At 47.6% G+C, this 27,440-nt stretch overlaps 1 protein-coding gene across 1 annotated transcript in view; it reads left to right on the top strand.

The window, feature by feature from the left end:
* The first annotated feature begins 15,995 nt into the window (after nucleotides 1-15,995).
* LATS2 (large tumor suppressor kinase 2) overlaps nucleotides 15,996-27,440 on the top strand; it is a 31,612-nt gene continuing 20,167 nt past the window's right edge. The window contains exons 1-2 of the mRNA XM_055426401.2: nucleotides 15,996-16,201; nucleotides 23,855-24,385. Coding sequence (XP_055282376.2) covers nucleotides 24,056-24,385 — 330 coding nt within the window. The 5' untranslated portion in view covers nucleotides 15,996-16,201; nucleotides 23,855-24,055. The remainder of the gene's footprint in view (nucleotides 16,202-23,854; nucleotides 24,386-27,440) is intronic.

The raw sequence follows: 27,440 nt of genomic DNA, 5'->3' as shown, positions 1-27,440 counted from the left end.
ATCAACTCCACTACCTTTGTTCGTAGTGATGCTTCCTAAGGCCCACTTGACTTCACATTCCAGGATGTCTGGCTCTAGGTGAGTGATCACACCATCAAGGTTATCTAGGTCATTAAGATCTTTTTTGTACAGTTCTTCTGTGTATTCTTGCCACCTCTTCTTAATATCTTCTCCTTCTATTAGGTCTATACCATTTCTGTTGTTTATTGTGCCCATCTTCACATGAAATGTTCTTGTGGTATCTCTAATTTTCTTGAAGAGATCTCTAGTCTTTCCCATTCTATTGCTTTCCTCTGTTTCTTTTCACTGATCACTGAGGAAGGTTCTTATCTTTCCTTGCTATTGTTTGGAACTCTGCATTGAAATGGGTATATGTTTTCTTTTCTCCTTTGCCTTTCACTTCTCTTCTTTTCTCAGTTATTTGTAAGGCCTCCTCAGACAACCATTTTGCCTTTTTGCATTTCTTCTTCTTAGGGATGGTCTTGAACCCTGCCTCCTGTACAATGTCACGAACCTCCGTCCATAGTTCTTCAGGCACTCTATCAGATCTAATCTCTTGAATCTATTTGTCACTTCCACTGTATAATCATAAGGGATTTAATTTAGATCATACCTGAATGGTCTAGTGGTTTTCCCTACTTTCTTCAATTTAAGTCTAGTTTCGGTGAGCAGGGGCTCCTCCCCAGTTACAGCACGCAGGCTTGTCACTGCAGTGGCTTCTCTTGTTGTGGAGCATGGGCTCTAGGGTGCTCAGGCTTCAGTAGTTGTGGCACTTGAGCTCAGTCATTGCCGCTCCCAGGCTCTAGAGCCCAGGCTCAGTAGTTGTGCATGGGCTTAGTTGCTCCATGGCATGAGGGGTCTTCTCAGATAAGGGATGGAACTCGTGTCTCCTGCACTGACAGACGGATTCTTTACCACTGAGCCACCAGGGAAGCCATATAGTTGAAAGACCACTTATGGTCACCACTGCCTCAAAACTAAGGAAGTTGTTAGGTCTGCCAATAGATTTTAATGCATGAATAAAAAAAACTCATGTTACTATATCACCAGATGGCTACAATATTTGATCACTGTATTTCAATTAAACTAGGTTGCTTTGGAATCATATGTATTTTATTTTATGCCCTAGAAAATAATCTGAGAAGTCCACTGGCTTCCCCAGACTATTACAGAGGCTCTTGGCTCAGAAAAGGTGAAGAAAAAAAAAAATCTTGCTTGGCCAGATTGAGAGATGTTATTTCTGAAATTTATTTCTGAAACATGTAAGGGTTGGAAACCCACCACCTACACACAACCCCACTCTCAGGGCTCTTCCATTGGGACTTCAACAATTACTGGGAAACCAAAGGAGCTGGCAGGAGAGGGGATGGCAAAGTGCAGGTGGCGACAGTGCTGGCTGGAGAACCGGCTCCTTCCCCTCCGTCAGTGGTCCAGGGCCCTCCCACCCCAGGCCTGGGGATATGCCAGCATTTCATCATCATGGAGACAGCCTTTGCTCCTAAAAATAATCATCCTCAGAGTCCTCACTTTGGTGAGAGCCTTGGGCTTTTCAGTGGCACCAGAACAAGAGCAGATGCACCACGAATGGACCACACAGTCTTCCGTGAAGCTCAACCTGGCCCACTGTTCAGAAATGCGTGGAACAGCCTAGCTTTGCTGGCTGTAAAACCACCTGGAAGCTGTTTCAAGCTCAGTAGGAAGAAGATTGTTTATTGAGAGGAGGAGGGGGAGGAGAGCCCTGTTAGGTCTCAAAGACACTGAGAAGACAGGCCCTTGCTGGCCAGCACGCTCAGGGTACGGTGCACCGGGCACCAGATCTGGATTTGAAACCTGGCTTAGCTGCGTAGTAACCAGGAGATCAGGGGCAAACTGAGGTCTCTGAGCCTTCTTTTCCTCTCTGTGAAATGCATTCATCAGTGGGTATTTTGGTTGTTTGAGTATGTTAAATTTCACCAATTTCTGCTCATCTACCCCACTTCCACCAAGAAAAGGCATAAAGGACCGATCCTGTTTTTAAACCAGTATCCGTTTGTTAATGCTTTTTGTCCTATTAAGTACCACATGTTTAAGAATAAATTGTCTTCAAAATAAATGCCAGTCAACCGTGCAAAGTCACAAAAACCATTTTTTGCATGTGTGTTTGTTTTTTACATGGAAACAACAGTTCAGTAGGAGCAGATACCTTTGTTAGAATACAATAAGAAAAAATATTTAATTCTGCCTTCCAGATTTGAGGGATGAAATGGTAAGCTCTCTGAGCCTAATTCTTGGAAACGATCTTAGAATCGTGTTTCTAAGCCCCCGGGCCTATGTTTAAACCTCACCCACCCCCTGCCCCTGGTACCCCATCTGTGCTCTCCACAGGGGCCGTGTGTGAGCCTCAGACCCCAGCTGCGATGCCCCTTGAACTCTCAGCCTCATTCTGCTGGGTCATCGCTTTGAACTTCCGTGGTGACGCTGCTCCATGAATTGCCTCGCATTAGGATTCCTCTCCCATGTCGGGGTCTCTCATCGGCCCTTCTGTCCGCTCTCCTTGAGCCCCTTGGCACAGATGTGCTCAGCTGGCGCGCAGGCCTGTCCTGCCATGGTCAGCAGTGCACCAGAGGAAACAGAGTGGTACGTGACTGTGGGATCCTGGGCCTTTTAAACAACACAGTGATGTGTGGCCCCCGGACTGTGTTCAGCGTTCAGCAGTCGACTTCACGCGTGAAATGTGTTCTCAGCTGAGCAGATGCGAGCACTTGTTTTTCACACAACCGCAGTCTGAGTGTCAGTGTTTGGCCCACTGTGCCTGCCTGCGCGCTTCCGTGCCATGACTTCACTGCACAGTCATGCCCATTGCTGCCAGGGGATGCTCAGGGCCATGCCCGGCCGGCCTCTGTAGCCCTTGAGGTCAGCTTCTTAGACAGGAGAGCCGCTTCCTGGAAGGGAGACGGCAAATTCCCTGTGCCTTCCTCCTAGGGGGAGGAACCACTCCACTCCGAAAAGGAGCTGAAATCACTGGACTGTCGCTCTTCACCCCTAGTTGCAACTTCCTGAGTCTTTCACTGACACAGGCCAACGGGGTGTGGCCTTGCAGTCCTAACCCTCTGAACCAGCGGCCACTCTTGAGACTGAGCCATCTCGTGTGTGTGCGTGTGTGTGTGTGTGAAAAATGACAGGGCTCAACTTTGATCAGTTCAGCTAATTATGCAATGAGTGTAAATACAAACTCAAAGGTGGAGTCGTGACATAATACCTATGCATGTCAGCAAGTTCAAAGCCATCTGCATATTTCCAGCTCTAACCTGTGCATCCCACGTTCTTCTCTTTGTATAACATCATTCAAGGAAAACTAGGACAATCCCTGTACCAGAACCCTGATTTCAGAGACCCCCCGCCCCCCATAACACACCACTCTGCTCTTGCCAAACAAAATACTCGTCAGGCCTTAAAATGGCTTAGAATTAGCTCCATGGCTGGCCGTCATGGTGTTCACCCTATGGTGTTCCTTCCTGAGGTTAGGGAAATTCCATTCAAAGTCCCCAAATTCTTCTAGTTTTTTTCAGTATGTCTAGCCCGTAAAATTTAATATGGCTAGATCGTTCTACAAAACAAAATTCACCATCTCCAGGATGCTGGTCACAGAATTGTCATAAATGACTTCTTTAGATTTTCTGATCTTGATTCCTAGGAACACGCAGCTACAGGCTATAACTGGGAGCAGATGGTGCTGTTATCTTCTGTAGAAATAATTTACCTCCCCAGATTTGACATTAATCATTAGGTGGAAAACTGACAGAAAGATTATGAGCTTTACCGTTTCTTCTAAATAGAACTTTCTTTTCCCTCTTGATATTTGGTGAGCTCCAGCTCTTCAGAATTTTTCCTCAGATAAAAGATCCAAGGAACACCTACCATATGCTGGAGACTTCACACCTGTGTCTCTCTCACTGGGTCCTCATGATACCATGGGACAGACATGAATCTCTGCTCTGTGAAGGCAGAAACCAGGGCTCTGAAAAGTTATGAGAAACCTGGTCACAGTCTCACAAGTAACCAGATGAGCTAGCTCCAAAGACTGGTTGGGTCTCTCCAGTACCTTTGGCTGCCTCTTGGACCAGACATTGTGTGCTTGCAAGCCAGGATCAGGGAAGGCTTCCTGGAGGAGTTGGCAGGATGGGGAGCTAATTTAAGATCAGGGGGATGGAACTTTCAGAGCAATGAGTAAGAAAAAGAATTAAGGATCAAAGCCATATGGAAAATAAATGGAAATACAGCATACACATAGCATTCCTGGGCACCCAAAATCACCCTTTTGACAGCAGTTAATTTTAATGTTCTCTTGTATTTATTGATCACTGCCCATGTGCCAGTCCCTGTTTCAGGCATAGAGGATGGGGCTCAGGCTGAGAGGGTCCAGCCCTGTAGGCAGCAGTGCTGTAAGGCCTCTTCTTCCACAACCTCCATCTACCCACCCATCTGCCCCACCTTTTCCAGGAGCCTCAGAAGCAGGGCCAGAAGACAAGTCTCAGACAGAAGCCTGGAATCGGTGGCGGAGCAGTGCGAGGAGGGTCTATCAGTCCTGAGCTGCCCAAGGGTGGGGTCGCTGCAGGCCGAGGGTGAAGGGGATCGTGGGAAGGGACCCGTTACTGGCACCTGACCCTGGTCAACTGCTCTGTTATCTGTGCATGGCTGCCTGGGTCTGCCAATCCACCAGGTACACCTGTACCTGCCCATCGTCCCACTCCCACACCAGTACCTGCAGGTCCTCTGCACACCCACCTTGCCTGCATCCTAGGGGCCTCATGTCCCTGGGGCTGGGGGAAGGCTCTTCCCACCTGCCTTCAGCTCCAGTCGGGCGGGAATGGGCACCCCAGGGTGAGGACAGAGCCCGAGGAGCCACAGGCCACAAGAGGCAGGGGTGCCCACAACAGGGGAGACTCTGGCTGTCTCCTGCCTCCTTCTTCCCTGGCCTCCACGCACCTGCTCCTCCAGTGAGCAAATCCTCCTAAGTTTGGTTTCCAGATGGGTTTTGTTTCATCAGCAAAGTGTTTTCTTAAAAAAACACTTTGAGAAAGTGTTTTGACTCTGTGACCATCCAGGCAAGTCTCCCTCAAGGTGGGGCCTCACCTGGTGGTCCTTGCAGGTACGTGTTTGGTTGAAGGGGGGGCAATCCATGTCTTTGTCGGTGTCCCCCCACCCAGCCTAACCTGAGGCCGAGCTGGGTCTATGCCGGCTCAACAGCCCGCTCCCCCGCCACCCCCCATCAGACTTCCTGAGCCTGCAGCTGCTTCAGGGTGAGAGCAACACAGACAGTGTGCAAGTGGATGCATGTCACGTCCACCAAAAGCTTCGCTCACAGGCACTGAGACACAGATTGCGTGTGATTCTCATGAGTCATGAAATACTCGTTTTCTGATTTTCCCTCATCATTTGGAAATGCCAACAGCATTTTAGTCATGGACCATGGAAGAACAGGTGGTGGGCTCGATGGGCCCTGGCCCCGGGCTGGTTGAGTCTCCATCCTCCTGAACTCCCACTGGAGCCCCACTTCCAGGACCTTGGGCTGTGGCCCCATTTGGAGAGAAGGTCTTCACGGAGGAAGTCAAGTTGCAGTGAGACCCCTAGGGTGGGCCGCAATCCATATGATTACGTGTCTGGCCTCAGAGCCACGCTGCTGGCTGACCGCCCCTCCCCGAGCCCCACCATCTGCTGTCCCCACTCCGTGCGGACCTTCTCAGTGATCCCACTGCTTTTGGTAGCTGAGCCACAGGTCTTACCAGTCCTGGGGCCCAGCCACCCCTGCCCTCCTCCACCAGCACTTTCGGGGCTGTGTGATGAGTGCTGCCTTCATGGTCCCCTTCCTCCATGAAAATTAAAATGCTGTCTATACCTGTGTATAATCCATACTGGACTGGTGTTATACACTCAGTGTTAGTACATTCACACTTTTCTTCTGATTTAGAAAAAATGAAAACATTTTTGTGGCTGCTGGGTCTGGTGCTGAGGCTCATGGGAGACGTGAGAGGGACCCAGGCCATCACATGCCCCTAGCCCCTCCAGCTAAACACGCAGTTCAGTTACTACAGCGCTGCTCTGCAAAAGCACCTTGGGACAAGTCCCCGCCCTTACTCATCCTCAGTGGGGTCCCTGTCAGTGCTGCCAAGAGGAGGGCTGTGAGCAGTGAACTCTTCCCAAGCACCCTGCCCCTCAGGCCTGGGGCTCTGTGCCCACTCTGTGCCCAACTGGCTACCATCGTCCCTCAGCGTGCAGGGGCCACTTCCTGGGGAAGGCCAACCCCAGTCGATTCGGTGGGAAGTTTGCCTCCTGGAGGCTATGAATTCCATGACGACAGGGTCCCGTCTGGTCTGGTTTGCTCACCATCATGACCTCAACACCCAGCACCGTGCCTGGAATTCAACACACATGTGGTGGATGAATGAACAAAAAAATATTTATGATTCCTGAAATTCCACCGGAGGAGATTCAGTCTTGTGAACCTTAAGGGTTTTCCTGCTCCTGGCTTCCCTCTAAAGCACAATGCTGCTGCTGCTGCTGCTGCGTTGCTTCAGTCATGTCTGACTCCGTGCGACCTCATAGACAGCAGCCCACCAGGCTTCTCTGTCCCTGGGATTCTCCAGGCATGAATACTAGAGTGGGTTGCCATTTCCTTCTCCAATGCATGCATGCACAAGTACCCAGTAGTTATCAGTGACGAGGACCTACAGCCCCGAAGGGGCCAGATGTGGCCTCCTAAGAGACTACAGGTGGGGCATAGAGAAACAGTCTCCTCTGGTGAGGACCAGGCCAGGACGTCTTGGGCCCACTGATGAAAAGGATCTGGGCTCTGCGATCCTGCACTGTTTTTCTTGTACTTAGTGATTAAAAAGTAGTCTGGAGAAGAGACTGATAAATGTGTGCAGTATGTGGTGGGGGCTGTGTCCAGCAGCCTGTATTTGGGGAGCGTGTTCCCTGGTGTTCCATGTTCCTGGCCTGCAGCCGCTCACAGGCGGTCCCCCTCCCAGCCTCCGCCCCACCGGCTGTGCTTCTTGGCTTCTCCCTCAGTCTCCTGCCACTTCTTCCCTTCCTGGCCAGATATCATCTAAAGTGTCTCCAGATTTCTGCAGCCTTGTTCAGTGCTAGAGTCGTTACACGTCCGTCACAGGGATCGTCATGATGCTTCGCTTCTCCTTACTTTCAGTTGCGTGTAGAATCGATGGGTGTGCACCTGCCCCTTGATCTGGGGGAAACCTTTTTTATAAAGCTTTTTTTTTCTCTTTCTAGAACTAAATACAACTTTCATTCAAAATCATCTTTTTCCTTCTATCATCATTCCACCCTGGAAGAAGAACATTAAAATGCAGACGTAGTCCTTTATAATAAGCCAAGTTCTGTTTGGTGTGAATGTAGCTTATTATTATTAGCAGTGCTGAGAAAAAGAATTCCTTGGTTGTCAGCAGCCATTTACAAGGGAAAGTGTCTATCCATTCTTTTTTTTTTTTTTCCTTTAGCCACGGACTTTATTGTTTGAATATTAACAACTATTATTCTATACACACATTTTAATTTCTTATAAAAATCTACATTCCACTTTTCTAGGTCTCTTCATTCTCCATTTTATTCCACATTTTCATGACAAGGTATTTCCCTGAATCATAATCTGCCTGATTGTGTGTTTGTTGTTATGGTTGTTGTGGTGTAGTCGCTAAGTTGTGACCCCATGGATCATAGACCCCCAGGCTGTTTTGTCCATGGGGTTCTCTAGGCAAGAATACTGGAGTGGGTTGCCATTTCCTTCTCCTATCCATTCTTATTTATTATTAATTCCTTAAAGTTCCAAGGTCCTCTTCTGAGGAAAGCCCATGAAATAGAACTAATTAAAACTATTGGAGAAGGAAATGGCAACCCATTCCAGTGTTCTTGCCTGGAGAATCCCATGGACGGGGGAGCCTGGTGGGCTTCTGTCTATGGGGTCACACAGAGTCGGACACGACTGAAGTGACTTAGCAGTAGCAGTAGCACATGACAAGAATAATATTCCTGTTAACAGAAAATATTCCAATGATTTTGGGGCCACTGACAAAGGAATGACTTCTAATTTCAGAGAGATTCTATTTCAACTTGAGGGCAACCAGGTGAAGAAGGCCCACTTACTGTGGTTATTTCATTTTTGCCATCTCTGCGGGGACGCCACATGCTTGCTTTATTATGTAAGAAAACTAGCGGGTGACTTCTGTGTACCAGGCCAGGGGCCAGATAGTATGGTAGCTGCTGTACCTATCTAGACCCTTGGCCCTAACCTCAGAGAGCCAGACTCCCCGGAGAACCAGGACAAGTCTTCGAATGACCACTCGTTGGCAGGTGCTGTTGGGAGTTCACAGGAAAGGAAAGGGGTTGTTCCCAGCGGAGATCCTCCAGGATGGCTTCTGGGAGACGCCGCCGTAGAGCCAGGCCCCAGCGGGGTGTGTGATGGTTTCTTTCCTGCTGCTGTGACGCCCCCACTAGCAGCTGAAGCATCACAGGTTTACTGTCTTCCAGTTGTGGAGGCCAGAAACCCATGTGTAACCTCAGCAGCTAAAACCCAGGCGTTGGCAGGATAGCCTTTGTCCCGGAGCCTCCAGGGAGACTCTGCTTCCTGTCCTTCTGCATGGCTCTCTGGGGCTGTGCTCCCCAGGACCCTGTTTTTCTGCTGGGTGCAGGCCAAGAGCTTCCGGAGGTGCAGGGGGCGTCTCCTGACCTAGTTTCCCGTCATGGAATGAGTGGAGGCTTCTTCAGGCCACAACCTGTGCTGTTTACCTTCTGACAACAATGGCCTTCTCCTCCTCCAGCTGCTGCATTGGCCCTGCCCGCCCCTTTCCAGCGGCAGGTCTCAGAGCTTTCTTGGTTCTTGGCCACAATGCCTCCTACCTCATCCACCCAGTGGGCTCCAGGCTCTGGTGGCTGCAGGGCTTCAATCCAGCGAGTGTTTCCTTTTACTTGCTTCCTAGCAGCTTGCACCCCGGTTGATCCCTCCCTCCTAGAAGCACTCTTCCTTCTGTTTCTGAAAAGCCATATTTTTTCTCGGGCCCCTGCAGCTGATCTGTTTCCTATGCAGACTCACCGTGGACGGTGCGTTTCCTCAGCGTCAGGCCCCTTCCTGCACACCTCACCCATAGCATCTGTGGTTGACTTAGAGCACCTTAGCTACAGATTGGTGTCGACCATGGTCTTCCTAAGGTCTCCGTCCATCCACTCTGCTCCAGCTCAGAAGATACCTCCAGAAACAAATCCACTGAGATCTCAAAGTGTTACCACTATTATTTCTCCATTTCAGCCGCTTTTCCCTCGTCCATTGTTACCATCTTGGCTTAAGCCCATCACCTCCCTCTGCAGTGAGTAACCTTCTGGCCCATCCCCCTCCTTCCTCCCAACTCCCAGCCACTCAACAGCTGATCCAGACTCTGCCATTCCTCTACTTCCCCCCATCCCCCACCGCCATGACTCCCACTGTTCTGAGTATTAAGACTTAAATCCTTAAAGTGCCCTTAAAGGCCCCAGGTGCCCTCCTCCTCCTCCTCCTCACCTCCCATCTCTCCCTGCATCTCTGCATTCCATTCACGAGCGTCTTCTCTGGGATTTTAGATGCTGGGTCCTGTTCCTCCCCACCCAGGGCCTTTGCACACGCAGCTCACTGGCTCTCCGACACTTTCCCGCTTCTTCTTGTTAATTTCTTCTCCACTTTAGCATCTCAGCTAAAGTGCTTCCCACATTTCCTAGACCAACCAGGTCATACTCCTTCTATGATAAGAGCTCAAGGAGCTGTAGTGTCTTTCCTTTGGAGGGATTCCCAAGCGGCACTAGTGGTAAAAAATCCACCTGCCAATGCAGGAGACTTAAGAGACATGGGTTTGATCCTTGGGTCCACATTGGGAAGATCCCCTGGAGTAGGAAGTGGCAACCTGCTCCAGTATTCTTGGTGGACTACAGCCTATGGAGTCGAAAAGAGTCGGACACAACTGAGCACAGCACCACAGTGATGTTTGCTGTCATTGTTGTGTCCCCAGCGCTGAGAGTATCTGGGTTTCCAATAATATTGAACAAATTAAATGCTGCTGGAGAGGGTGACAAACCTGGCCTGTCCTAATTTCTCACTAAGTATTTCTCCTTTTGACTTTCAAAGTTCATCAAGAGACCAATGGGAAAATGTCCAGCAAGTGGTTGGAAGAGTGAAAATGAAAACTTGGGATTTTGTGATGCAGATCATAACTTTTGTGACCCACGAACACAGCAAGAAGTCTCATGTATGCAAAATAAGAGAGAGACAGGGTGGGCAGACTTAAGATCTTGTTTTGCCTTGAGGTCATCTTTCATTGTAGATGTAGACCGTGCTCCACCCTTTTGTCCTGTGAACTACAGGCACCAAGATGCCTTCCATTCCCTGCAGCTGTCTCATTTCCAACCTCACCTCCTGTGAGAGCTCCCAAATATATCTCCAGCCCGTTTCCCGCCCCCCTCCACCACCACCCGCCAGGGTTGACTCAACAGCACCGGATTGCCTGAGCCAGTTCTCCACCGGCCTTAAATTCCTGTCTGCCAAGACCTTTGTTTCTGCTCTCTCCTCCTTCTGAGTCCTGTACCTTGAACTCTAATTCCTCCTTTCACCTCTGACTTTCTGAAATCTAGTAGCTCTGGAATATTTTTCAAGTTCCAACCCTCAAGCCCAGAAACTCTGCTCGTCCTGGGGTTACCAGCCGTCAGATACAATCTTCATGACTGCTTCCTGATTTTTATAGGTTTCCCTTTGCTCTTTCAAGTGGGGCAGCCTGTCAGTCTTCCATAGGCTGTCTTCCACTTCTGTATGTGAAATCACCTTATCATAACCTCATCATGGTTTTCAGGATCAAAACCCACTTACCCAGCATCTGAAGAGAACACACAGTTTTCTTTTCAGGTCTCTTTGATAAAGCAAAACACAATGGTCTTAGAAGGAAACGTTCAGTAACAACCATAATGACATTTAGTTGTTTTTGTGCTTGCTTAGTTGGTAAGTTGTGTCCAACTCCTTGCAACCCCATGGACTATAGCCCACCAGGTTCCTCTGTCCATGGGATTTCCCAGGCAAGAATACTGGAATGGGTTGCCATTTCCTTCTCCAGAGGATCTTCCCAACCCAGGAGTTGAGTCCACGTCTCCTGCGTCTCTTGCATTGGCAGCTGGATTCTTTGCCACTGGGCCACCAAGGGGGCCCCAATGACATTTAGTAGTTAAACTGTAAACTAAAAGTTAAAAATAGACTGTGAAAATGTCCCTTTTGCAATTACACAATTAAAAATTTCTTGTCAATTTAGATTGGCTCAGCAGTTTTCCTTTGAAAATGTTAGGTTTGGACTTTCCTGGTGGTCCAGTGGTTGAGAATCCGCCTGCCAATGCAGGGGAGCAGGTTGGATCCCTGTCCAGGAAGATCCCACATGCTGTGGGACAACTAAGCCTGTGCACCCCAACCACGATGCCCATGCTCTAGGTCCACAAGAGAGTAGCTCCTGCTCTGCGGCAACCAGAGAAAACCCCAGTGTGCCAACGAAGACCCAGAGCAGCCAATGATAAATAAATAAAATGTAAAGAAAAAGGTCAACATCATCTGTCAGAAAAAATGTAGTGTTAATTTTGTTACAGAAATTGATTTCATTGAGACAAGAGTTGGAGCCTTATGTTCTTTGTTCCTGCTCCCTAAAGCAAGCTTTACCAATATTTACTGCAAATGATTAAGATCTAAAAGGAAAGTTTTAAGACATCTAGGAGCTTCCAGACTTTCATGGTGGGATTTTTCTTTCAATTACAGACACAAAAACATTCTGCCTATGTCTGCAAAGGAAACAGAAGTTGCAGCCAAGTATAAATGCAATGAGAAAAGTGAGTGGCTCGCTGGTGTTGCTATCACAGCTCACTCAGCACGAAAGGTAAACTAACTGAGGATGTGGTAGGAAAAGAAAACTTGTTTTAGCAATTGTCTCTTAATAATGTAAAGTGTCAACATAAGAATTTTTTAAATGCAGAATGTGATTTTTATCTTGACAGTGTTTCTTTGAGGTCTTCTGGGAACACATCTTAAATTATTGAGCAATTCTGACTTATGCAACCACATATTTCATTACTCATCTGAGAAGCAGAGCGGCTATCCAGAGGATGAAGCAGGGTTCTGTGTTGGACTTTGCTGGAGAGGCAGGTCTGCAGAGACTGGCAAGGTGGCCAGCCTATAAGCCCTGCTGTGTCCCTGGGCCTTCCCCTAAGAATGCCCTGGAGGTTTTTACCAAAATTTCCAGGAAGCTCTGTTTTCCAAAATGGCTCAAAACAATTAGAAATAAATTAAAATCAGAGAAAATTTACTCACTCTTGACTTTAATATTGGAAAATACATGTAAGAATTGAACTTTAGGGACTTCCCTGGTAGTCCAGTGGTTAGGACTTGGCACTTCCACTGTAGGAGGGATGGCTTTGATCCCTGGTCAGGCAACTAAGATCCCAAAAGCTGTGTGTGCCTCATGACCAAAAAAAAAAAAAAAAGTCAGAAAATTACCAAAGGAAAACAACAAAAAGTCCCTCAAAAGAACAAACAAGTGGGGGAGGGAAATAGGGAGTTAGTATTTAAAGAGGACAGAATGTCAATCTTGGATGATGAAAAATTTGTAAGTTTTATAGTGTATATTTTATCACAATAAAATGAAGTAAAAAAAAAAAGCAGTTCATCATTAAAACATACCCCAACTAATAAACCTGCTATTGTTAACTCTTTTTACAAGTACCTACAGGTTTGCAGAACAGAGACCTCCAAAGAACAGTGGGCCAAGAAATCGCCCTGGCTGACCCAGAGTGCTTTACTCTGAGAAAAAGGTGATGTTTAAAATTTTTATATTTCAGATGTTAAAACAACCTTTAAAATTTCATTCAGTACATTCAAACCATCAGTTAAGCTCCCCATTTGTAGTTTTAGGGAGAAAAAATGGTCCCTTTTCTTAAGGAATTTTATAATCTAGTTAACAAGACAGACTACACGGGAACGAAACAAAGTGAATCAGTGTAGCCCATCTTCTTTCTGCTTGTCTAGGCCTTTCGAAATCTGACTCTCCTCTGCTTTTTCACTACTCCCCATAGAGAACATTCTTCTTAGTTAGGCAGATTTGCTGCATGTCCGCCACAGATTACAAAGAGGATTTCTCTTTCCAAAAATTGTGTTGAGACTAGAGCCTGCTTTCCAGCCACTAAGGTAGAAGAGGCTAAGTCATAATCAGGTTGCTTGCATTTACAGGTGGGAAAGGGTGGGGGAGGGGAGCACATTGCACAGCGGCCTCAGAGGGTACCCCTTAAACACCCTGGGCCCGGGGTCCCCCTGCTCAGTCCACAGGGACCAATCCTGCCCCCTTGGACAAAGTGAAAAGGTCATGACTGAGATTACCTGAATTCACCTTATAATTCAGTGTTTCCAAGCTCTGGTGTCAGATTCAGCAAGGCTGGACTCCCAGCTCTTTGTCTTTGGTGAGTTAGTTGGGCTCTCTGTGTTTTAGGGTCTTCTATAAAATGGGGTTAATAACATAGTTGTTCAGTTGCTCAGTCATGTCTGACTGTGACCCCATGGACTGCTGTACGCCGGGCTTCCCTGTCCTTCACCATTTCCTGGAGCTTGCTCAAACTCAGGTCCGTTGTGTTGGTGATGCCACCCAACCATCTCATCCTCTCTCGTTCCCTTCTCCTCCTGCCCTCAATCTTTCCCAGCATCTGGGTCTTTTCCAATGAGTCAGTTCTTCGAATCAGGTGGCCAAAATATTGGAGTTTCAGCTTCAACATCAGTCCTTTCAATGAATAGTCAGGACTGATTTCCTTTAGGATGGACTGGTTGGATCTCCTTGCAGTCCAAGGGACTCTCAAGAGTCTTCTCCAATACCACAGTTCAAAAGCATCAATTCTTCGGCACTCAGCTTTCTTTATAGTCTAACTCTCACATCCACACATGACTACTGGAAAAGCCATAGCTTTGACTAGATGGATCTTTGTTCGCAAAGTAAAGTCTCTGCTTTTCAATATGCTGTTTATGTTGGTCATAGCTTTTCTTCCAAGGACCAAGTGTCTTTTAATTTCATGCCTGCAGTCACCATCTGCAGTGATTTTGGAGCCCAAGAAAATAGTCTGTCACTGTTTCCATTGTTTCCCATCTATTTGCCATAAAGTGATGGGACTGGATGCCATGATCTTAGTATTTTGAATGCTGAGTTTTAAGCCAGAAAATTGACTGAGATAATACACAAGTGTAGGGCAACACCTGGTATACACACATAGTATATACATGCGTTAATCAAATTTATACCCAGTGAGGTTGCCACCGCCACAGACTTTTTGCTCAGCAGAACTTGTGTTTCCTATCTCTTCTCTCCCCTTCTCAACTGGATGCATTATGTGGATGATTATTTAAACAGTTTTTTTTTTAATTTGTCCATGTAGAGTTATCAGGAATTATAAGACAAAAGTCACCCAGAACCGTTATGTCCAGAGACTATCATTTTCAATATTTGGCAGCATAATTTTCTGGACTTAAAATCACACACAGATATGTATGTGTATATACATGTATACACACACACATATACTATTATATATTTTATATGATATATAATGTATATTTTATGTATATAGCTTAAATGTAAATACATCTATCATTTAACCAAATTAGATCCTGTATGCTGTTCTGTCACTTAAGTTTCTTGAATATATCTACGAGAGTGTAAGTTCTGCCAGTGGGTAAATGAAGTAGTTTTGCTCACTATGGTACCAACAGTATTTGGTTTAACCCATGGTTTATGGCTGCTGCTAAGTCGCTTCAGTTGTGTCCAACTCTGTGCGACCCCATAAACGGCAGCCTACCAGGCTCCTCTGTCCATGGGATTTTCCAGGCAAGAGTACTGGAGTGGGTTGCCAGTGCTTTCTCAGATGGTTCATGGTAGGTCTTCAAAAAAAAAAACCAAAAACCCAAGAGAATGATTGACTCTGTGTCAATAAACACAACTGTTCTCCTATATTCTACATCAGTTTCCTCAAGTGAGACTCTATCTGGAAATTTGTTTCCAATTTGTTTCCTGTATATGTGAAAAATTTTTAAAGATGTTTTTAAAAGTGGCACAAAGAATAATAACACAGCATACATTATTGAACCTAATCCCTGAGAATCAACAAATTTTAAAATTCGGACAGTTTGTTCCAAATAAAGAAACAAAGACTGGAGAAAAAGATGACGCCCCCAGTTTCCTCCTGAGTCCGGTTTCCAGCCTCCCTGCTGCCCGTCCACAGCTGTCATGATTTCCGCGTGAACGTCTTGCATTCCTCGTGGGTACGAGTGTACAGTATTTTATCAGTATAGGTTCTGTGACATTTGGTTTATTTATAAACATGCTCTTGTAATGTATATATAGTTCTGCACCTCGCTTTTCTCCCCTCTGCAATGATTTTTGAAGTCTATCTACACGTATCACGTTTCACTGAACTATTTTACATATTTTATTTCCCCACTGCTGGACTTTTAGGTTCTTCCTGATTTTTCACTATTGCAAACAATTCCAAAATTTGATTAGGTATCTCATTCATAAATTGTAAAGTCCATTTTATTTACAGCCTATTTGTTTTAGTTAGCTCTGTCTCTGTCGTCGAGGACAGAGCAAGGGAAGGATCTTTTCCCGCACAAAAAGCGAGGAGGGGGCCGGCCAGGGCCGAGCGCAGGTGAAGGCGGAGACTCGCGTCCAGGTGAGGGGCTGGGCGGGACGCAGGTGCCGGGATCTGGGCTCCCTCCCGGGGCTGAGCGGGAGGGCGGGGCGGGGCCGGCGGGTCCTCGCGGACTGTCCCGAGCCTGAGGTGCGGGAGGCGGGGCCGGCGTGGGCGGGACCGGGTTGGCTGGGGGCGGGACCGGGCCGGCCGTGGGGGCGGGGCCGGAGAGGGGCGGGGCAGCCGCCGCCGCGGGGAGCGGGGCGGGGCGGCGCTGACGCGAGGGTCACGTGACGGCCCAGGAATGCCAACAATGTAGCGAATGTCCCGCTCGGGCTGCGCGCTGGGCCGCGGCGCTCGCGCCGGAAGATGGGGCCGCCCGCCCGCCAGCCCGTCGGCGCCCCATGTCCCCGCCCGCTGGCCGCCCCCGGGCCCGGCGTCCCCCGCGAGGCCCCGGAGCTGCGGGCCAGGCGGCCGCGGACGGCGTAGACGGCGCGAGGTGAGCGGGGCGGTGGGGTCCGGACCCGGGACGGGGCGGCGGGCGGGGCCGCGCGCTCGGCCGGTGGGGGGTGTCCGCGCTGTCGGTCCGCCTCGGCCCCCGCCCCTCGGCCCCGCGGGCGGTGGTCCCCCGCCGAGCTTGCCCGGCTCCAGCCGGGCCGCGCCCCCGGGCCGCTCCCTCCCCCACTGGTTCCCCCACCCCGACCCGGTCCGGAGCCGGGCCTCCCGGGCCCCCAGCGCCCGGCTCTGGGCCGGGCTCCGACCCGGCTCGCGGTTCTGGGGCGCCGGCGGGGGCAGGCGGGGCCTGGGTGGCACACCTGCCCGGCCCGCGGGCGTCGGCTGGGCCCGGCCGGTGCGCTGGGCGTGCGGTCCGCGGGCGGCGGGGCCGGCGTCTCGCTGGGCTGGAATCCCGGCTGGAGCCCCCGCCCGCGGCCTCGCGGGGTCCAGCGCCTGGCAGGTAGAGACAGTGGCCAGGCAGCTCTCTTCCCAAAGTGCTCCGCAAATACGTACGTTTTCCGAGGAAAGTTTGGCCACATTTTACTAAGAAACTTGAATGGAAAGTCACAAAATGCGTGTCGTTCACACAGGTGTTCAGTTTAAATTTTAACCCAGGAGTTGACAGGCTTTCCCTTAGTAATGGAGAAAGTAACTCCTGGCGCATTATTAGGAAAATTGTGCTAAGGAGACTTTGGTCCATATTTTCAGTTGAATTTAAGCTCCGTTCCCTGCGTTGGATCACCATTTTTGAGCGCTCAATCTAGAGACTAAGCTACTTTGTATTTTTTCAGTTTTCTTTTTTCTTTAGCAAATGTATTAACAAGGCAGTAAAAGGAAAACCTTCAAAATAAGAATGCATAGACTGTTTAAGAAAGTCTGTTTTAAATTATCATTAACAAGACACTGTGTTATTCAGCCTCATAAAATTTGGTCACTGTTTAGTGAATATACCAGCATTCCTTTGAAATTAAAATTGCTGAACATTTAATAAATCTCGAAAAGTCAAGTAGTTTATTGAATAACGTATCTGAGCAGAAGCTGTCATGAAAAATTATTAAGGTGAATTACTAGAATCTCGGAATTTTTGAACTGGAGAGAGTTCTTTCAGCTCTCCATCTGACTTGAAGTAGTTTTGACTTAGCTGTACATATTTCTTTCTTTCCTGAGCAAATCCCCAGGTTGGTGGGAGGGACTTTCCTTTGGTTGGGGGGGGAATGTTTTTACAATAAGATGCCATGTTATTTTGAATATCTTGTAAATAGCCAGCCCTGGTCTCCTAAACCTCACTGCTTGTGTGGGCTGGGGGTGGGGAGAGGTGTTGCAGCTGATAAATACCCAGTAAACTCACAGGAAAGATTTAGGGAACTTTGGGGGGAGGTGTTCTGATTTGTATTGGAAAAAACAGATTAACGTAGTTTTTGAAAATCTGCTTTTATATTTTATTTCATAATAATGTGAAACTTCTAAATAATGTTACTCATTGATTTTTAAAAGAATGATGGGTTTGAAGAAAGAAAGTCAATTCACTGCATTTACTTTGCTTTGACTGTAAATCTGCTCTTAAAAAACTCTCTGAATCTCCTTCCTTTTTAAAGAAGCCGAGTGTTCGGTAATCCCCGTCCAGCCTTGGCAGTCCAGGGTCCCCAGCCCCATTGTGTGCGGGTGGCTGCCGCCCTTTGTGGAGATGGGGTTGGGTTTTATCGCAGCAGCACCTGTGGAGGCTGTTGGGGCCTGAAGCTAGGTAGCCTGCTTCGCTGCTCACTTCCCTGTTGGTTGCTTTAAAGCCAACAAAGGTTGATACCCTTGGACAGAGAGAGAACAGTTACAATGCTAAAATTAGGGTGGGAATTTGACTCTGACCTTGTTCAATGTTTGCCATTCACTCTAGGAAAACTTTGTATCTCTTGCCATCTGTCAACCTAATAAATGACAGGTGTTTTTTTTTTACTTAATTTTTGTCTGTGTGCCAATATTTGACGTTCATAGGAATTTTTCTGCAGGATAAGTAAAAACTCATATTTTGTAGCATTGGTTTGCATTTACGATTGTTCCGATTTTGTGGTGCCAGGCAGATCCTGTAGTCTCTAAATGCAGTTAGGATGGTGAGAACCTTTCTGAGGATGTAAGTTGGCTTTTCAGTGGAGTGGGTCTCGTTTGGGGTAGTAACTCCAGACAGTGATCTTGAGCTGGAGTGCTGAGAACTGGCTTTTTCATTAACTCAGTCCTGTTCTGCTTCACAACAGTGCCACTCCTGTGTTTTCATTAAATTGACCCAGAGGGTACCTCCCCCAACACACACACCCCCACAGTTATCTCCCTGTTCGTCTTTCTCTTCTGTGTTTTAGCCTTTTCACAGGAAGTCCCAGGCTCCAGGAATAGCTTCATACTTCCTCCGTCCAATGTCAGCCCTTTCCCCTTTCCAGCTTTGGTGACACGACCCTTTCTCTGAGAGGTCTTCTCTGAATAGGCCTGAGCACTGGGATTCCAGGGACAGTCATGGTCACCTCAGGTGGTCAGAGCCCTGGCCAGGAAGTCTCTCACCCTGGGAAAGGAAGATGTTGGAAGGAGGCAAGGCTTCTCAAATATTGGAAGCCCTACTTGGTGTGGAAAGAACACAGGAGACTCACTTGCTGGGTTGCTTGCTATGAGGAGTGCTGAACAGAATAGACCATACGTTTATCCCCGGCCTACTCATTCCGCGTGGTGGTCTTGGGTACAGACTTCTATAGCTCCATGGTTTTTATGCTGTTATTCATAATGTGTTTGTCTGTGTGTGGGTATACACACACACGGATATCTGTGTATATATATCATACCGATGTCGTGTATAAAGCCATTAAGGCATGTGGTGGTTTCTTTTCCCTTGGTCCAGAAACTTATTTGGAGGTGAGGCTCTGTCCTACCTGGGTAACCTGACATACTGTCCAGCACAGCATTTGGCACATGTGGAAGACCTCTGTGCCCTCTGAAACCTTGTGATTGCACCCTTGATTGGAAGGATGTTTTCAGGGACCCTCCCAGTGAGGAGTGGCCCTGGCATGGGGTTTCCTGGCCAGGGCAGCCCTGGAGTCGGCCATCAGCGTGGTGGTTTATGATTCTGGCCTTCAGCACCTGGCTGGAGGCCTGGCCTGGCTGCCTGATCTCGTTTCAGCTTTGCTAGTTGATTATAGTAAAGATATGATTTAAATAATAACTGGAATTTTAGGTCCAAGAGATACTGTTTAAAAAAATGCTGTATGTCATTACTGTGGGTTCCACAGGACGTGGGTTTCATTGGTTCCCTGGTCGGTGCTGAATGTGTGCTTGGCAGCCAGTGAGGTTGTGAAGCACTTGGAGGAATTAGAATAAAAATTCTTGAACATCTGATAACATTTTCCAGGATTGGTTGAAGGATAGAATTGAGTTTGATAGGACCACATTAAGGTTTGCTTAGAATACTGCTCTCATATTGTTTTTAGTGGAGCCGCCTGTACTCGGGATAGGCCTTAGCCATCGTCTCAGCCCCAGATTTGAAAGTGAGTTTTGTTTTTTGAGTTGTATTGTGATTTTAAAATTCCAGTGTCTTACAGTTTCTTTTGAGATATGTTTAAGTCAGTTGATGACACCTAAGAAATTCCCAACGTTAGACTGCTTTGGTTGCTACCCACTCCACCTTTTCTTGGTGCACTGTGGCTTGTGGGATCTTAGTTCTCTGGCCTCAGTAGTGGAAGCATAGAATTCTAACCACTGCACCACCGGGAATTTCCCGTGTGTGCATGTATGCTAAGTCGTTTCAGCTGTATGCAACTCTTTGCAACCCCATGGACTGTACCCACCAGGCTCCTCTGTCCATGGCATTCACCAGGCAGGAATACTAGAGTGGGTTGCCATGCCCTGTTCCAGGGGATCTTCGTGATCCGGGGATTGAACCCGCGGCTCTTATGTCTCCTGCATTGGCAGGCCGGTTCTTTACCACTAGCGCCCCCTGGGAAGCCTGTGTAATTTTATTAATTTATTTTTGGCTGTGATGGGTCTTGGGTGCTGTGCAGGTTTTCTCTCTAGTTGTGGTGAGTGGGGGCTACTCTGTCGTTAAGGTGTGCGGGTGGCTTCTCTTGTCGCAGAGCACAAACTCTAGGCACAAGGTCTCAGTAGTTACAGCATATGACCTCGGTAGTTGCGGCTCCTGGGCTCTAGAGCACAGGCTCAATAGTTCTGGCGCACCAGTTTAGTTGCTCCATGGCATGTGGGATCTTCCTGGACCAGTGATCGAACCCATGTCTTCTGCATTGGCTGGCAGATTCTTTACCACTGAGCCACCAGGGCGGCCCACCCTCATTTTTTTAAGACCCTTGAGACCTTAGGTCATAGGGCCCTTAGGGCCTTTTGAAATTCTGGATGAGAGAGCTTATTAAAATGATACTGTAGTGTGTCAGAGGGGCTCATTTCCAGCTGCAATCATGATTTGACTGATGAGTATTCTTATGAAAAATGCTTTCAGAAGTTCATAATTTTGCCATGAAATCAATTGTTGTCAAATTAAAGTCTAAAATACAAGGTCTTAAGCTGAGAAAATACTTGGATTCTTTGTGGGACTGAAGGAAAGTTTCATCCTTCCTTAGTGATTCAGGCAGGACAGGCCTGCTGGTAGGTGTCTGGCATCATCACCGAGGAAGCCAGGTGTGCCTAGGGGAGCATGGTGGGAAGAGGATGAGAGCATGGAGGGGGGTCCTCCTGCCCCCGCTGCACAGGGAGCTTTCCCAGCTGCAGGTTGAGTGGCTGTCACTGAATAACTCTGTCACCTTTTCTGTATGTTTGAAAATCTTCATAATGAAATGCTGAGGGGGAGGAAAAGAAAGGACAGACACTATTACATCTGACCTGGATTCCGTTCAGGGGCAACCACCACTCCCCCCCGGTGTTTCTTAGCTCATGTGTAAATGCAAACATGTCCAGTCTCTCCTGCACTGCTTGGCTTTATAATCGGAATGTTTGTGGGACCCACAGGCACTCAAAAGCATCTGGGGGTGTGTGGCCTTGGGGAGCCGCTCCCCGTTGTGTTTCCGTGTGGGGTGGGGGTATCAGGCGGTTCAGACCTCCGTCTGTGAGCGGGGTGCACTTGTGTCAGCACCAGTGCTGAGTTCTGGCTTTTCCCAGCACAGCTGTGTTTGGAAGGGGAGAATAGTCAGACCCTCACCCGCTGGATATGAACATTAGATGACTTGGCATAATGCTTATCATTTTAACCATTCCTGAGTGTACAGTTCACTGGCAGTAAATACATGCACACTGTCACTGCAGTCACTGCCATAGTCCGGACTTTTTCAGTGTCCCAAACAGAAGCGCTGTACCCATTAAGTAATAACCTTCTCGGCCCAGCCCTGGTAACTGCAGTCCACCTTGTCTCTGGATTTGCCTCATCAGACTCACATAGTGTTTTCTTTCTGTGTCTTGGCTTGCTTCACGCAGCATAATGTCCTCAAGGTTCATCCACATTGTAGCCTGTTGGCTTCCCTGGTGGCTCAGCAGTAAAGAACCCGACTGCAATCCAGGAGACACGGATTCAGTCCCTGGGTTGGGAAGATTCTGTGGAGAAGGAAGTGGTGACCCACTCCAGTATGCTTGCCTGAAAAATCCCATGGACAGAGGAGGCTGGTGGGTTATAGTCCATGGGGTTGCAAAGACTCCAACACGACTTAGTGACTGAACACCAGCTTGTGTCAGAGCTTTACTACTCTTTCTGACTGAGCAGTATAGCACAGTTGTTCAGCTTCTTACAGTGGTTTTGTGTAAACATGAGAAATATTGCATCTGAAGCCTTGAAGAAGGGGCAGAGCCCCTGCTGAGTGCTCTCCCGAGACTCCGGGGGGCAGGTTTCATTTCCAGCCCAGGAAAGGGCACAGATCCAGGCAGTGGGCAGCGGCTCCTACCCTCAGGTCTCACAGTTCAGGTGCTGGGGCTTGGGGGAGAGGGAGGCTGGGGGTGAACAGCGGGGTCTCTGAGGTTGGGTGGGCGAAGGGCCCTCTGCTCTGGAGGGGTTTACAGCTGGGAGCCCTGAGGTTCTTGTGGTGAGCAGGTGGGAGGGGGTTGTCCCTGGACACAGGGCAGGCTTGCCATGCTCCAGCTGGAGGAAGAACCAGGTCCTCAGAGCTGTGCAGCCTGAATCAGGCTTCAGGCACATGTTCACATAGAGTCTAATGGTGTCAGCTTTTCCCTATCTGAGCTTTTCTCTCTTTGCTGCTGCTGCTGCTAAGTCACTTCAGTCGTGTCCGACTCTGTGTGACCCCATAGACGGAAGCTAACCAGGCTCTCCCGTCCCTGGGATTCTCCAGGCAAGAACACTGGAGTGGGTTGCCATTTCCTTTCTCTCTTTAAAAGTACTTTAACTTTTTAAACGTCATCAAAAACTCATTTTTTGACATTGAAGCACAGCTGATTTACAGTGTTGTGTTAATTTCAACTTTCAGTAAAGTGACTCAGTTATGCACATATATACACTATTTCTCATATTCTTTTCCATTGTGGCTTACTGCAGGATATTGAATGTAGTTCCCTGTGCTATACATTAGGATCTTATTTATCCATTCTATATATAGAATGTGTCTGCTGACCTCAAACTCCTAATCTGACACTCCCTCTCCCAACTTTCCCCTGTGGTAACCACAAGACTGTTCTTTTGCCTGTGAGTCTGTTTCTGCTTCATAGATAGGCTCTTTTGTGTCATATTTTAGATTTCACATATAAGTGATGTCATATGGTATTAGTCTTTCTTTGTTTGACTTACTTCACTTAGTATGATAATCTCTTCAAGTCCATCCATGTTGCTGCAAATGGCATTTCATTCTTTTTAATGGCTGAGTAGTATTTCATTGAGTATGTGTACTACATCTTTATCCATTCATCAGTTGATGGACATTTAGGTTGCTGCCATATTCTGGCTATTGTATTAATAAATCGTGCTGCTATGAACATAGGGGTGCATGTATTGTTTTGAAGTAGAGTTTTCTTCAGATATGTGCCCAAGTGTGGGGTTGCTGGCTCATGTGTTAACTGTATTTTTAGTTTTCCTGGGAACCTCTGTACAATTCTGCACAGTGGCTGTATCAGTTTACATTCCCATCAACAGAGTAGGAGTGTTCCCTTTTCTCCACACCCTCTCTAGCATTTGTTATTTGTAGACATTTTAATGTTGGCCATTCTGACCAGTGTGAGGTGATACCTCATTGTGGTTTTGATTTGCATTTCTCTAATAATTAGTGATGTTGAGCATCTTGACATGTGCCTGTTGACCATCTGTATGTCTTCTTTAGAGAAATGTCTGTTTAGGTCTTCTGCCCATTTTTTGATTAGGTTGTTCTGTTTTTTTTGTTGTTGAGTTTGTCCATTCCTGAAAAGTACTGCTAACATTATGTGGGAAACACCAGCAATGCTGCTAAAGAATCTACCTGCAATGCAGGAGACCCGGGTTCTATTCCTGGGTCAGGATGATCCCCTGGAGAAGGAAATGGCCACCCACTCCAGTATTCTTGCCTGGAAAATCCCACTGACAGAGGAGCCTGGTGGGCTACAGTTCATGGGGTCGTAAGAGTTGGACACAACTTAGCGACTAAACCACCACCAAAAAGTACTGCTAACGTTATGTGGGAAACACCAATGAACACCTTCTGATTTTCCTTTTTAGGTGGAGATGATCTTCAAAATGAAGACCCTGGAAAATGTTCGGTTCTCTGCAGGAACTACAAAAATGGAAGGAAAGGACACCTTCAAAAGGAAACTGTTGTGAAAGTGTGTTTACAACTAACTGATACTGTTGGTCTTGTCTCTTAAACAATAAAACGCTTTAAGAAGATTGTATTTATGGTCAGAGGAACCTGGGCCGACCATGCGGCCGAAGACTTTCCCCGCCACCACGTACTCGGGGAACAGCCGGCAGCGGCTGCAGGAGATCCGGGAGGGGCTGAAGCAGCCGCCTGCGGGGCCGGGCAGTGACGCCACCCTGGACGCCAAGGTCCTAGGGGGCAAGGTCCTGGGGGGCAAGGACACTGCCCGGCAGCAGCAGATGAGGAGTGCCCCGAAGTTCGGGCCATACCAGAAAGCCCTGCGGGAGATCAGATACTCCTTGCTCCCCTTTGCTAACGAGTCGGGCACCTCGGCCACCACAGAAGTGAACCGACAGATGCTGCAGGAGCTGGTGGATGCGGGCTGTGACCAGGTGGGTACAAGCCCCAGAGACTGCTTGTGGGCTGGCCCAGGAATAGCCATTTGGGGTATAGAGGAGCCCTGCAGATGTCCCTGGAAATGGGTGTCTGGGCTATAAGCCCCCTTCTCCCCAAAACCATCCTGTGAGCCACTTTCCTTCACTGGCATGATCCAGAGATCTGAGCTCTCCCCAAAGGGTGCCCCTGGGAGGACCGGCAGCCTTTCCCACATAGCCCTTTTTAAGGTTTATTTGGTTTATTCTGGGCTGTCACGGGAAAGAGACAGGCTTCCTTTAACTTGTTTTTGTTTTGTGCGTTTTTTAATTCAGGGGGAAGGTTGATGAGCATGAACTGGCTCTTGACTCTTTCTCCTCCTGTTTTAAAAGATAGCACGTACGCTGTTAGAGGAGATGTAACTATATTAAAGAAAGGAGAAAGACTAGAATAAAAAAGCTTCAGAAATCATCAGAATGGTGCAGCACGGTGTGATGTCTCTAGTTAGTGGTGTGAAAGTCAGTCAGTTGCGTCTGACTCTTTGTGACGCCATGGACTATACAGCCCATGGAATTCTCTAGGCCAGAATACTGTGGGTAGCCTTTCCCTTCTCCAGGGGATCTTCCCAACCCAGCAATCGAACCCAGGTCTCCCGCATTGCAGGCAGATTCTTTACCAGCTGAGCCACAGAGAAGCCCAAGAATACTGGAGTGTGTAGCCTATCCCTTCTCCAGGGGATCTTCCTGACCCAGGAATTGAATTGGGGTCTCCTGCATTGCAGGCGGATTCTTTACCAACTGAGCTATCAGGGAGGAGGCACCAAATACACGTAAACACACATGGGAACCATGCACTTAGTGATGCTGAGCTGTGCATGGGGTATCAGTGACACGTAACCAGTAAAAATACCCTTGCCTCATGAAGGCTTCTGAAGGCAGGCGCTTACCAGCACCTGTTGTGTGGAAGTCAGAGCTGGGTGGACGAGGACACAAGCCAGGCACTTCTGCTCCTTGGGGACTGAGCAGGGTTCATGCTCAGGGCACCTCAGGAGTGCTTGAGCACCTTCAGTTCCTTAGAAATAACCTAATTATGCACTCCTGGCCTCAGAGTCCCACGACTCGACCTGGGAGAAAAGAAACAACTCCCTCTTTTACTTCTAAAAGCTCCGTCAACCCTCTTGTAGTTTGTTACTAGAGAACCTACGTTTCTCAGATGATCTGTTTTGTGAGACTAGTGGTGCTGCTTGCAGGCTTCCTGGAGCCTCTGGGCTGTGCGGGAACTCTCCTGTGGGTGCGGGGACCCTTCTGTGGGTGATGAGCTTTGTTGTGTTGAGAGCTGCTCCCCTCCAGCCCAGGGCTGTGAGCAACGGGTGCAGAGCAGTTAGTCCAAATGACTGCAGAGGCTCAACCGTTCTCTGTGAGCTTGTGAAGTGAGATCCGCTGCCAGCTGCTGCCCCCTGACAGACAGGTGAGATGGTTGTGATGGTCAGAAGGAGCCAGCCATCCTGGGGAAATAGTGGGCGAGAGTGCAGAGACTCAGCCTGACTGCAGAGCTGAAAACCTACTCCTGTAAGTCACTTACAAACAAAAGAGCTGTTGTTGCAGTTGTGATAAACAAATCAGGCAAATGATCCAGAATTCAGGTGGTATCTCATTGTGGTAAAATCATTAGTGTTAATTGCAGTGCAGGAAATAATGAAGTGGGTACTGTTTCCAATACATTAAAACACAAATATAGTAAAATGAAGTATTGGGGTACCCGTAAGTTCCCATCAGCATTTAATTTATGGTAATTGCTAGCAGAAAGGACTGCTATTTTAATGCTCTTGAAATAATCCATCAGTTTGGCGTATAGTATTACTTTATGACTTAAAACAACTCTGCCTTCACTCTGACCTTCCAGCTCAGACTCTTTCCTGACCTGGTTAGAGGGTACATTTGCTTTCAGAAAAATCTGGTTCAAAAGTTATTATCTGGGGACTTCCCTGGTGGTCCAGTGGTTTAGACTCCCCACTTCCAATGCAGGAGGTTTGGCTTTAATAGCTAGTTGGGGAACTAAGATCCAACATGCTGTGAGGTGCGGCCAAAACAGGGGAAAAGAATTTTAAAAAAGATTCCTAAGGCACATGAAAGGATGTTCAACACCACTAATTAATAGAGAAATGCAAGTCAAACCTACAGTGAGGTATACCCCCTCACAGAGGTCAGAATGGCCACTATCAGAAAGTCTACAAATAAATGCTAGAGAGGGTGAGAGAAAACAGAATCCTCCTACACTGTTGGTGGGAATGTAAACTGGTGCAGCCACTATGGAGAACAGTATGGAGGTTTCTTAAAAAACTAAACATAGAGTTACTGCATGGCCCAGCAATCCCACTCCTGGGCATAAATCCAGAAAATATAAAAACTCCAGATCAGAAAGGTATATGCACCTCTGTGTTCAGAGCAGCATTGTTTACAGTAGCCGAGACATGGCAGCAACCTAAAGGTAAGTCCGTGAATGAATGGATAAAGAAGATGTGGTATGTGTATACACACAATGGCATATGTGTCTGCCATAAACAATGAAATAATGCCATTTGCAGCAACATGGATGCAACTTAGAGATTGTCGTATTAAGTGAAGCAAGTCAGAGAAAGATAATCATTAGTTATATGTGGAATCTGATTTTTTTAAAAGATACAAATGGATTTATTTACAGAATAAAGAGTCTTACAGATATCAAAAACAACCTTATGGTTACCAAAGGTGAAACGTTGGGGGGGGAGGGATAAATAAGGAGTTTGTAACATATACACACTAATATGTAAAATAGGTAACCAACAAGGACTTACCATATAGAGCAAGGAACTCTACTCAATATCCTGTGATAACCTATGTGAGAAAATCTGAAAAAAGAATAATAGAGATATATGTATAATTGAATCACTTCGCTGTACACTTGAAACGACGACATTATAAATCCAGGATACTCTAATTAAGAAAGAAGAAAAGAAGGATGCCCAGGTGGGAGGAATACCAAAGGGCAGCCATTGGCAAAGCACCCAGCTGAAGAGTCAAGAGGGGACTTGATGTT

The sequence above is a fragment of the Moschus berezovskii genome, chromosome 13, assembly GCF_049115385.1.
Source record: "Moschus berezovskii isolate FMDL1 chromosome 13, NW_MosBer_1.0, whole genome shotgun sequence".
Classification (NCBI taxonomy): Eukaryota; Metazoa; Chordata; class Mammalia; order Artiodactyla; family Moschidae; genus Moschus; species Moschus berezovskii.
This window is presented reverse-complemented; position numbering and strand designations above follow the sequence as displayed.